At 40.6% G+C, this 12,785-nt stretch overlaps 1 protein-coding gene across 1 annotated transcript in view; it reads right to left on the bottom strand.

The window, feature by feature from the left end:
• Positions 1 to 4,324: 4,324 nt before the first annotated feature.
• The window catches only part of Agpat5 (1-acylglycerol-3-phosphate O-acyltransferase 5), a 45,726-nt gene continuing 37,265 nt past the window's right edge, over positions 4,325 to 12,785 (bottom strand). Inside the window, exons 6-8 of the mRNA XM_021654744.2 lie at positions 11,055 to 11,216; positions 8,993 to 9,116; positions 4,325 to 6,892 (exon numbers count right to left, since the gene is read on the bottom strand). Coding sequence (XP_021510419.1) covers positions 6,667 to 6,892; positions 8,993 to 9,116; positions 11,055 to 11,216 — 512 coding nt within the window. The 3' untranslated portion in view covers positions 4,325 to 6,666. The remainder of the gene's footprint in view (positions 6,893 to 8,992; positions 9,117 to 11,054; positions 11,217 to 12,785) is intronic.

Below are 12,785 nucleotides of genomic sequence, written 5' to 3'. Positions count from 1 at the left end.
CCTCTGTCCTGACCTGTTCCTTTGGCTGACCTCAAGCAGAGAATGGCAAGGCTCTGGCAGCCACTATGGACTATGAGGCTGAGGTTAGCAGTGCATTCAGATGAGAACTTAGGGCCCAATACAGATGAATCCAGCTCTGTGTTGCATCTGAAAAAGAAACCACCTGTTCAAGCCATTCATACTGGGGGCGGCAGGGGGGTGGGGTGGGGAGGGAGGTCAGTTCTATACACCTGGCTCCAATCCAACTTCATCAGGAAGGTTGTCTACTTTTAAAAGTACTTCCTTCAGAATTCCCCTAAGTATCCAACTCAGTGCTCATGTGGGTTTACCATGGTCTGAATGTCTCTCCAAAATTCAAGCACTGAAAACGTAATCAGCAATATGGGGTTGAAGGAAGGGCCTTTGAAAAGGTTGGGTACTAGATGGAGCCCTCATGAAGTAATGCCATCATTAAGGGACTAGGAGACAGCTTGGTCCCTTTCGTCCTTTGACCTCCTATAGCTCAGCAACGAGGCCTCACTATACCACAGGAACTGCCACACTGATTAGGACTTCCAGCCACCCAAACTGCAATGAATTTCTCTGGGAGAAAGGGAACAGGGGAGACAGAGATAGACAGACAGACAGAGAGATATCCCAGTTTTTCTATGTAAATCAGATTATCTCATTTCTATTAGACAGAGAAAGGATATTTGCCACACCGGTTGTTGGTTCTTCTCCATTCCAGCAAGGCACAGAGAACACGGCAGGGCCGCAAGACAGACTGAAGAGACAGTGCAGGTGACAAAGCAGAAGGAAAGAGGTCTCAGACAGATGGAACTGTGTCAGCAAATGGAAATATGTTAGATGTCCATAAAATTATTAGAATGACTCCAGGCCCAGAAAAAAAAGTAACTCATGCAGGCATAGACCAGAAGGCAATATAGGCAAGGTTTCAAGTGACAAAGAAAAATTTTTAATCATAAGCATTTCTGACAATTCTGAGTTCCAATGAGTATAAGAAAATAATGAACAATCAATGAACAGACCCTCACACTTCTGACAAGCAGAGCTGGATTGAGTGCAACTTTCCATACAGGATCCCATACTCCATGGTGTCCCCACACTGTCCTCCCCTGCAGAACTCAGCATATTCCTCACTACACAGATGAAGGAAAGCTCCGACAGGCATGTCCTGAAGCTTACATCAGCACAGACTACTCAGTCTGCAATCTACCTTAGTGCGGAAGGGTAGGACGAACCCCTGGACATGACTGTAGATGCCACGCCATTCCTGTCATCTGTGCTGTCAGCAGGAACACTCAGCCCAGTCGCCAGCCTTGAAGATCCAGCATCTACCCAGCTGAGAGGCCATGAGACTGACAATGGAGGTGTTCTCCCTCCTTTCATATCTCTATACCACTTTATCTGAACCTTAGACAAAACCTACAATCTGAGCCATAGCTAGGACCATGCAGTTCCACACACCATTGTCTTTTTGTGAAAGAGGAAGGATTAGATTATATCTCATTGCTGGATTGTATCTGACTTTACTCAAACCCTCTGTCTGACCTGAACATCATCTGTGAAGACAGGAAATGAACTCAAATCAACACCTGCTACATTTTTGTCTATGCTCTGCATCTGTTGCTTTATCTGTGTTAGTTCACATGGTCTCAGCAATCCTATGTGGCTAACATCTTAGCAATGTTCTACAGGTGACAAAACTTGGGGCACAGTTTATTTAAAGTTGTCCAGGGCTGGAAGGCTAACCAGATAGAAGGAGCCAACATCCAATGACTGGCCTGCAGAATCATACAGAGTGTGGCTACAAGAGGTCCAGCAGTGCCTGGCACAGTGAGCTCTCAAGCAAGTCTCAAACAAAACACGGATCTACAATAATGCAGCTTTATAGGTACATCTAGAGATAAAACATACACACGCAAATCATAGACACACTTTATGAACAATGTAACTTTTTGTCAACGGATTTTTATCAAAAAAAATTTGAGGTTCATATTTTCCCTTTGTGCTGGATCGTAACGCACCTGTGAAGCCAGTAATACAGAATTCTGAAGCTCCGTAAGAAAATGTAGTGATCAAGTACTTTTCCATTACTTCAGAGCCTAACTTCCTGATCACTCAAACCAGATGGTGTCAGTAGCATCCCTAGTTTATTTTCCATGAGGATCTAGAACACTGTAGAATACATCTTTCTCACTTATTTATTCAGACATAAAGTCATAAAGCACCCGTGTGGATGGGACAATGGCCGTCTCATCATATGAGCCTGAACCGAGCATCTTCTCTGCTGCCAGTTTTCTGTTTGCAGCAACTCTTCCAAGGAACGTATCTGCTTGGTGTAATTAAACTACATACAGAATAGGCATGTGTTATATAAGGTACGCTATATGACAGATTGATCTCCTGCCTCTTATGAAATCCCATATAGGACTCCATTTGCCGAAAGCAACAGATCTACCTCGGTATACAAACTGAAAAATATATCAAATGAAATCTTTAATCAATTTTCAATAATTTATTTTATGTATGCTGGTGTTTTGTCTGTGTGTGTGTGTGTGTGTGTGTGTGTGTGTGTGTGAGGGTATCGGATTCCCTGGAACTGAAGTTATAGTTACTTTACTTACTGCCATGTGGAGGATGGGCACTGAATTTGCTCCTCTCAAAAGCAAACACTGCTCTTAAGATTTCATCAACAAAAACGTTGCAACTAAATTCAAAGTGATTCTCTATATAACTCTATATGTCTGTGTGGGTGGGTTGAAGAAGATCTCAGTAGAGAGTCCTGTTTAGTCTGAAACTTGCTATGTAGACAAGGCTGACCTTGAACTTGTAGCTATCCTCCTGCCTGGGTTTTCTGAGCGCACAGATTGCAGCTGTGTGTCACAATATCTAGCTTTTATCCATGACATATAAATAAAAGATTTTAAGTTCAGTCAATCACACAAATACTTTACCTACATAATATCAAATTATCTGAATATTCCAAATATTAGTTTCATCAAAGCACTGATTGCCATACTAACGTTCAGCAGTATGGCCTGGAGCTTTGTACTAATCCCCAAGATTCTTTCTGATCTGCAAGCAATCTCTGGCATACCTCAAAATGACTTGTGTAACCTTACCTCCTGACTGGCAGATTAAAAGGCCCGAACCTGGGCAGGACAGAATGGAGCAGTTGTGGCCAATGTTCTCGAGCTTTGAGGACAGAAGGCTCAAAGAGAGAAACAGGAAGAGGAGGAGGAAGGAGAGACACCACCATATACTTCTTGTGGATGAAGGAAATGGCCCAGATGAAGGGTAAGGACATATTTATGGAATTATGGATGAGAGGTGGCCCTGGATGGGGCTGGGAGGTAAAGGTAGTTGAGAGGGCTAATATCTGCCCTGCCCCAGGCAAGATAAGGAAATTCTAAAATCTATCAGGTGCCTGTGTCTTTTATTGATTGTGATAGTGGGTTAGATATACTGCCGTAATAATTATAGGGCTAATTAAATTAACAGCAACACTAATGCTTGAACGCTGCATGTAAGGCACTGGTACTACTGTAAGTCAGCCAATCTTGGTCTAAAAGAGAAAAAGAGAAGGAGAAACCAGCCGGCCTATGTATACGCTAACGTTCTACAAACCAGTGTCTAGAGCATCTACCAGAAAAACCTTATGTTCAGTCTCCACACTTCACAAACAATTCGTGAGGGAAAAATTTATTCAGGACTTTATGCTTGACCTTGCTATATTCGGAGACATTTCTGTTCGTTCAAATGTGGATCTGCTACACAACTATAGTCAGTTACTTCATTCATGCCCACATTTTGGCAGATTTTAATGTCTAGTTTTTTCTTAATAGCTAACCTAGTTAGGTCATCTGATTGATAAAGCATGTAATATTACAAAGAAAAACCGACAATCTAAGTGGAAAATCTAATATAAGTGAAATCTAAGTGAAAAAAAAAATCACATAGAAATAAAATATGGAAGAAGCCACCACGGGTCTAACAATTGATCAGGTCAGCACTCTCATTTACAGCCTTGCTGAGTGAACCTGACGTGTTTTCTGGGGTAACACAAGATAGCTGAACTGCCATCCAATGAACACAGGGAAGTACATAGTACATCCTCTAAAGTAAGCAAATTAGCTTATAGAGTCCGACTGTTGCACTGCTTCACAATTTGGGGTGTTCTAATGTATTTTTTAAAACTTTAAAAAATATTTTAAAAATAGTAATGCTTTATTAACTCAGAATGCAGGGTTAATCATTAAACCTTTTATATGCTAGAAAATGGGTGAATACCTGAGTCATGAAATGTTAGACAGCACAGACATGAGAGACAATGAGATTTTATTTGTTTTCTTACTTTCATCCGAACACCCTTTCTGAAAAACACAAAAGCATGCACACTGATGGCGCTCTTATGAAGGAAAACTCCTGTAGCCCCTAAGCTGCAATTCAACAGTAATACAAATAAAGCCTTAATTTATATTATGTCAAAAGAGTCATAAGTAGGCTGTTAATTTTCCGAAAATAGTATGTCAAGTCAAAAATTAACACATTTAGGAGATGCTTCTAATGTTTCAAAGATTTTGAAACAATTCATTTCCAACTACTACATTTGAGAGGCTGCTCGTGAGGAGAGTGAGTACACTACTAATGCTCAAGAGATCAGACGCAGACCACTTTGCCCTGTTTAAAAAGAATCACTTATAATCCATGCAATTCCAATGGTGCCGTCTCTTAAAATTTAAATGCACAGCGCAGCCATGATATTTAAAGATTTACTTTGTGTATATGACTGCCCACGGAGGCCAGAGGATGTGTCCAATTCCATGCAGCTTGAATTACAGGCTTCTGTCAGCTTCCATATGGGTGCTGGGAACTGAAGCCTCTGTAAAAGAAGCATGTATTCTTAAATGCTGAGCTGTCCCTCCAGCCCTCAGCCATGTTTAAAGTCTCATAACATATACTTACTTTGATCTGATCAAAATAAGCTCGTCTAGGACTGCTAAAAAGTGTATTTAACAAAGGCATGAGATCAATCTTAACCTCACTTTGTAAGTAAAAAAATAAAACATTAAAATTCAGCACAGTAACATGATTTGTTTTTAGGCAGCTGTTTTCTGAGAATGTATGTATAAATGAAAATGCACACATGTCAATCTGCATATTAATATATAAATATACATACTAACACAGAGAAACCAAGTGATAGCACATGACTCTTCAAAGATGTTGAAATGGCTCATTTTCTGGTTTTGGAAAAACAGTAAGAGGCAAAATTTTCCTCAATTTAAAAAGAATTTATTTATTGTGATTCAATTGGTCTATTTCAACTAGACCATTGATATAGTAACCTTGTGACAAATATCTGTATGACCTTTGCAGAAATGTTACTAAATGGCTAGTGGGCAATCCCACTTAAATTACAACATAGAAATACAGCAAATCAACTTTAGAAAGCCTCCTTCCCCAGAATACACTGTTCCACGGTTGAGAACAGTGCAATCTGGTCCTGAAAGGAAGCTCTTGTTCACAGGTGATATGTACCCACAGTGTCACTCCAGGACAACTAAGAAATAACAAATTTACCCAATCCTGATGCTTCTTGCCATAAACAAACACAAAATGCTTCTACAGTGGCCGAGAAGGCTCACCCTCAGGAGTCAGAGAAATGCCCCTCTGAGCCTAGGCAGCACTACCTGCACCCCAACAATGAACAGCACCACTGGATGACACCAAGCCAGAGAACCAGGGCTAGAACAAGGAGCAAGCAGCCATAAGCACACACTCCAGACCAGATGCAGTGCCAAAACAAAGGGAGCCAGGCAGAAGGCATGTGCGAGGACAGATAGTCGGGGTGCCTGCAGACGTCCACCGACATGCGGGTAACAGGGACCCTTACGTCTATAACACTTAATGGCACAGGTGCTGGGAGGTACTAACAGTAGCTCGGAAGCTGCTTAAAGCTCTACCAAGTGGGACAGAGGCAGAGCAGAGCTTCAACTCCTTCCTGACATGTTACCCATTATTCTCTGCAGAATAGGGGTATGCAAATTAAGCATTTTAAAATAAATATTAGAAATATTCATTATTTTGCAAATATAAAGAAAATTAGCTAAATAGAGCAGTATAATAAAAATATACACTAGACAGATATTTTTTTGCCATGAATACTTCTCACCTTTTTCTTTGAATATCAACACATCATTGACTTGTGAAAGACAATGAGACAATGTCTTTCATTGACTTGCAGAAATTACAAAAATCCAGTATCGTATAGCTTCAAAGTATAAAATACTTTAGTATTTTAAGTTTGAGCTGCCAAGTAGTCAAAATGGAAGATAACCAATATAGTGAAACATGCTGCAAACTAATGTTAAAATACAACCATCTGAATTACAAACTATCAAATTATACAATCCAAATAATCTTCACAAGTTGACGTTAATTCACAAAGAACATAAAAGACAGAATAAACTCCTCTTAGCTTGCATGTCTTCAGCAACCCCAGCACCTGAAAAGCCATGTGTGTTTGCCCCAAATCAACTGCATGGCTATGATCACAAATTCTATTTTACCCAGTGTCCAATCAACAAGGCTTTTAAAAAACTTCTTATTTAATTCAGGAAACAATGTGATGTGATATGTTGCCGCCAGGCTGCTACTTGCTTATGCTTTGATAACAAACCATAGGCAGCCAAGGATGGTTCCGTACAACCAGGTGCCCACATACAGTTTCCTTCCGGACTCCATCATGAGCATGACTGCAGTCAAACTCCCCAAGATCAACACTGATGGTAAAGTCTTCTTGACACTTAGTCTGGAATGAACACTTTTCCCAGGAAATTTGTTTCTTCTTTCCGGATCTGGTGAATCATAGAATTCTATGAGCAACCTATGGCCAGAATAAAAAACAACAGAATTGATACTTTCAGTTTTGGACATTCTGGTGTTGAAAAAAAAAAACAAACATAAAAAACAAAGAAAGGCCATCTACTAGCTATTGAATACTTGCTGAGCAAGCACAGTTCCTTAGAAAACCTGGGTGAGTGAGGTGTCAGAGATGGTAAAACATGAGAAATGAAACACATGGCTTAAGGCATCTAATGAGGACTTTGGGTTTGTTTTTTTAAAAGTTTACATACTTTTATATATATACCATGTTTGTGTCTGGTGCCTGCAGAGGCCAGAAAGAGGGTGTCAGATCCACTAAAATTGGAGTTACTGACAATGGTGCACCACCACGTGGGTGCAGAGAAATGACCCTGAGTCTTCTGAAGAGCACCCAGTGCTCTTCACTGCTGAGCTACTGCTCCAGGTTCATTTTTGTTTTTAAGCCATCCATTTGGAAGAAGTTAATAGCAACCTGATTCATGACGAATGACCCACCAGCTTCTCTCCTTCCCATCACTCTCATTCCAGGAGAAGTCAAAGAAAAGGGCTGAGGTGGTACCTCAATGGTAGAATGCTTGTGCCTTTCATGTGTGAGGCCATGGCCATTGATCCAATCACACAAAAATAAGCTTTCAAAGAAGTTAAAGAAAAGATTCTTTTTAATTTATTTTTTATTTATACAGTATTCTGCCTGCACACACACCTGCATGCCAGAAGAGGGCACCAGATCTCACGATAGATGGTTGTAAGCCACCATGTGATTGCTGGGAATTGAACTCTGGACCTTTAGAGGAGCAGCCAGTGCTCTGAGCCATCGCTCCAGCCCCAAGAAAAATTCTCACAATATACATGGAGTTTTCCTCCTGCGGTGATCTAAATAAGAGTGGCTTCCATAGGTTTATATATTTGAAAGCTTAGTCACTGGGAATGGTGACTATTTGAAAAAGATTAGAAGGTGTGGCCTTGTTAAATGAAGTGTGTTACACAGGTTGGGTGGGGAGTGGGGTGGTATATGGGGTAGGCATGAGAGGTTTTGAGGTCTCAAAAACCCATGCCAGGCCCAGTCTATCTATCTGTCTCCCTCCCACCCCTCCTGAACTGTGGGTCAGAATGTAGCTCTCAACGACTTCTCCAGCACCATGTCTGCCTGAATGGCCCCAGGCTCCCCGCCATGTGATAGTGGACTAAACCTCTGAGACTGCGAAGAAGTCCCCAGTTAAATGTTTTCTCTTAGAAGTGTTGCTTTGGTCACGGTGTCTTCTACACACGAACAGAACAGTGACTCAGACACCTACCAAAAGTTTTCATTCCTGTGAAATTGTAAAAGCAGACTAGAGAAATAAAGACGTAAGCATGTAAGGCTACATCATCAGGACAGGATGCAACAGGTGCAGGGAACATTGCCATTGCCTGGTGAGGTGACACCAAGCATTACTAGTATGTGGGTATTAAACACTGTCCAGTCCTTCTCTGAAAATACATTTTCACATGCCTAGGTCTTCCCACACTGTCCCCATCATCAAAGTAATTCCGAATTGCTGGTTTGAAAATTATGTCAGGTACAAACATGTGACAACAGAATGAAGAAATCTAATATGAAGTTTCCTTTTCAATAGGCTGTATTGCAATAATTTCTACTCAAGAAAGGAGACAAATTTCACTACGAAAATTATCAATTGCCTGCCCCTTCTTTCCCGCAGGCACCGGGGTGCTGTGCTCCTCTGTGCTCCAGCCTTGCTGCATGCTATATGGCAGAGGAAAGCCCTTCTGCTACATCTCATCACACAGCAGCCTGACATCTAGGGAACATTGCAGGGTCCTTATTGTGACTCGAAAGTTTAAAAATGTGAGTGTGCAGAGATAGAGTAAGAGTTAACTTGAGTTTATAAAAAGTATTCTTGAAACAACACAAATTTGAGTTTCACAGTATACAAGGGTAATTCAACGCTAAACATGCTACACATTAAGTATGTAAGGTCTTATCTATGCAAGCTTGATTAGTATCCCCTAAGTAATGACTGAAACATTTCTTTCCACACTGGTTACTAGGGTGAAGTTTGGTTGAACTGCAGTTCTGAAAGCCAGCGCTGTCACCACTTACTTATCTTTTATCTCAAAACGCTCATGAAGCCACTTTTTCATGTGCTCTTGCTCCTCTGGAACTTCTCTTCTGTCTATGCGATCAAAGTGAATATGAAGTTTTGGGCACTGTCTGCAGAGAAACTCTAACAAAGAAGAAAAAGATTTCACGCCTTACTACTCTAGAATTCATGAATATATAAGGTAAGTTACAATAAAAACAAAATAACCACCAAAAAGTTGAAAATAATAAAAACCATAACTTATGATTTGCAGTATTAAGTTGAAGTTAAAAAACCCACATTAGCACACAGCTCTTGTTAACCTCATATTGGCCACCACTGACTTCTAACAGCTGAAATGAAGAAGCAACCATCCTGCTAGATGGGAAAATGTCATAATGAAACCTATCATTTTGTATATAACTTAAGAATTAATATTTATTTATTTATTATTATTAGTTACATTTTATTAACTCTGTATCCCAGCTGTATCCTGCTCCCTCATTCCCTCCCAATCCATCCCTCCCTCCCTCCCTCCCTCATCTCCTCCCTGTCCCTTTCCAAGTCCACTGATTGGGAAGAACCTCCTTCCCTTTCATCTGACCCTGTTTTATCAGGTATCTTCAGGACTGGTTGCCAAGTCCTCTTCTATGGCCTAGCAGGACTGTTCCTCCCTTGGGGCATGGGGAGGTCAAAGAGCCTGCCATTGAGTTCCTGTCAGAAATAGTCCCTGGTCCCCAAGAATTAATTTTTAAAATACTTAGAAGTTAAATTATTTTTTATATTTTAGTGATTTTTCTCTGTTACTCTCAAAGCCAATTCCTTCCACAAACTATGTAAGAAAACTGGTTGGTTTTAACCATAAAACTGCTTCATGGCCTAAAGCTTAACATGAAAATAAAGATGAGCATTGGCAAAGAAAAAGAACTCAATACGAATGGAGTATGTGGGGCCAGGGAGGGAAATTTTCTATAAAGACAGACTTCAAATCTTCAACATACTGTGGTTTACAGACATTTAGAACATGTCTTATGTTGGGGGTTGAATTCAGGGCCTTGGGCACAAAAGACGAAAATCTTTCTACTGAGCTACATCCCTAGGCTTTTGATTTCCTGATTTAGAATCTTACTAGGTGGTTCGGCCTGGCCTTGTACTCATGATCTTCTGCCACTTTCTCCTTAGTGCTGGGATTATAAGAGCCCTCTTTTCTATGTGGCAAAATACCTTGTCTCTCCCATCTCTTTTCTCTACAATGAATACTCCTAAAGGGGTCGGAATCTTCCACCACTCCTTTTTCACCTGTTCCCTTGTTTAAATGTTGAGTTTGTGGCTATAGCTATAAGTTATTCTTACTCAAAGCCCTTTGGTTATATGACACAGACAATAGTCTTTAAAATCTAGCATGTTTGAAAAAGGCAAAATTTCAAATAATGACAATGCCTTTCCCAAACATACTATAATGAAGACTCAAGGCAAAACAAAACAAAACAAAACAAAAAAAGCGTGGGTGGATAGAACTGGGTTAGTGATGAGAGCTAAAGGCCAGCTTGGTCTACACAGTAGTGATTTCCAGGAGAGCCACAGCTTCATAGTGAAGTTCTGTACTGAAAAACCGAACCAAACCAAACCAAACCAATCAAAAGAAACAAACAAATAACAAGAGAAGGTTCATGGCTATACTGGCCATCACAGTACTTCCTGATACTGCTAGCTGAACAGCTTTTCTGTGCATCTTTGTAGCTCTTTCCAGTTTCACATGTGAATCTCTGGCAGAAAGAGGTGAGGTTAAAGACCTCCACAGACTCACCAGAAATGTGAAACTTAGAATGATGCGTGAAATTTTAACTGCTATACATTATAACCACCAGTAAGTGCAATAAAGGCCAGCTGTGGTGAGGTATATATAATCTTAACAGTAGGTAGCTGAGTCAGGAGGATTGCACAGTTGAGGCTAGACAGCAAGACAGCACACCATTCCAGAAAAGCTGTGAGTTCACTTATTAATTAAAAACGGGGAGAAAAGGCTTATCCTACCTGTATTATGTACTATTCAGCTTCTAAAACATGAGAACATTGACTTACCAGTCATGGATGGTGGGTTTGAGTATTTTCCTGACTCTTTTTCATTGCTTTCGTAAACCACTGTGACATCGTAAATTGCATCTAAATGATTCTTCATAGAATCAAAAGCAACGTGAGTTGCCTTTATTCTTGGTGTCAGCACATGTTTTAATACTGGAAGGCCTAGAAAGCAGGTGGATTCAGGGTTGTCATAATTAGGAACATTAAGGTCAACATCTAAATTACTTACCAACTACCACAATAGACAGGAATTAAAGTGGAATGCCCTACCTCATACCCACCACTCTCTTCTGCTTCTTCCTCTCCGTAACTCAAATATGTACTGACAATTTCACAGGAAGCACTAGGTCTGGCAATGTGATATGAACAGCAACTGAGAGCACCCGAAGTTTATACTACCTCTCTCCAGAGAAAGTGGCTGCATTAGGAAGAACAGCTACTGGATGGTGGGACTGTCTACACAAGAATTTTTAAAATGCAGAGTGGTGTGGGAAAGAAAATGATTCCCACAACCACATATTTGACTTTAGTCCCCAGGGCAGAAGGAGCGTAATTTATTCACAAATTGGTACTTAAGTCTGAAAAGCTGGGAAACCTCTTTTGTCAGCCAAGTCCTTTGCCACTAGAGGCCATCCAGTCTCAGGACCTTCACAGAATCACCCTGTGAAACTTACAGGCTTCATGTGGCCTTGACCAGAAGTTTTTCTTCTTCTTTTCTTTTCTCCAAAACAAACCCAGGCTGGCCTCAAATTTATGACCTTCCCTCCTTCGATACCAGGTGCTGGAACCCTAGCTATGCAGCACCATTTCTGGCTCAACCAGTATCTTCATTAGATTATTAGGAAGAGAAGCAGGTTAGATGTGGTATCAATATACGAGAAGAAAAAAAGCTACAGCAAATTCTTGCCTGTCTGTACTAGTGCACCTACTCCACTAATCTCTAGTTATTGCAGCCACACACACTATGCTCTCGACCAAGACAAAGCTTAGCCTTCCTGTGATTGCTCAGAAGGAAATTTTCATCCTAGTCAGAGAGCATGAGCTCCTCTAGGCTTCATCTGGAATGAATTGTGATCCCCACCAAGTGCTTCTCAGTTCTGAAGCATGATGTATTATCATTCAATATCCTGAAATTTGAAGCCTTTAGCAACTGATTCTTCCTAGTGTATTTATAAAATTCCTAGGTGTATACTTGAAGCACTTATATGAAAATGCCCATAGTAAACCCATATTTTATAGACTAATTTTAAAAACTAATAATTAAAAAATTTATATCAAAAAGGAGAAAAAAACAAAGAGATAAACCTTTCCGGGAGATTATTTACTACTTGCTCTGGTATCCACTCTACTCTTTTCATCTTCATATATCCCTAATTATTCTGTTTATAAGCCACATTTCAAAAATTAAGTAGATGGGTCAAAAGCACAGTTATACTTGTCATGTCTGATAAAACTGGGGAGAGAAATAAAAACAACTCCCCTTCCCTTGTGTACTAAAGGGAATAACCTACTATTCCCTTTGGTCAGGGTTCACCCTTGAAGACAAGAGGTGTGGCTGGTTAACTTGGCACAGGTTGGAGTCACTTGGGAAGAAGGACTGTCAATTAAGAAAACGTCTCTGGAAGAATTTGCCTGTAGGCCAGTCTACTGTGCATTTTCTTGACTGATAACTATGTGGGAGGGGCTAGCCCACTGTGGGCAATGCCACACCTAGGACGGTGGTCCTGTGGG

This window comes from Meriones unguiculatus, chromosome 4 (genome assembly GCF_030254825.1).
Source record: "Meriones unguiculatus strain TT.TT164.6M chromosome 4, Bangor_MerUng_6.1, whole genome shotgun sequence".
Taxonomy (NCBI): Eukaryota; Metazoa; Chordata; class Mammalia; order Rodentia; family Muridae; genus Meriones; species Meriones unguiculatus.
This window is presented reverse-complemented; position numbering and strand designations above follow the sequence as displayed.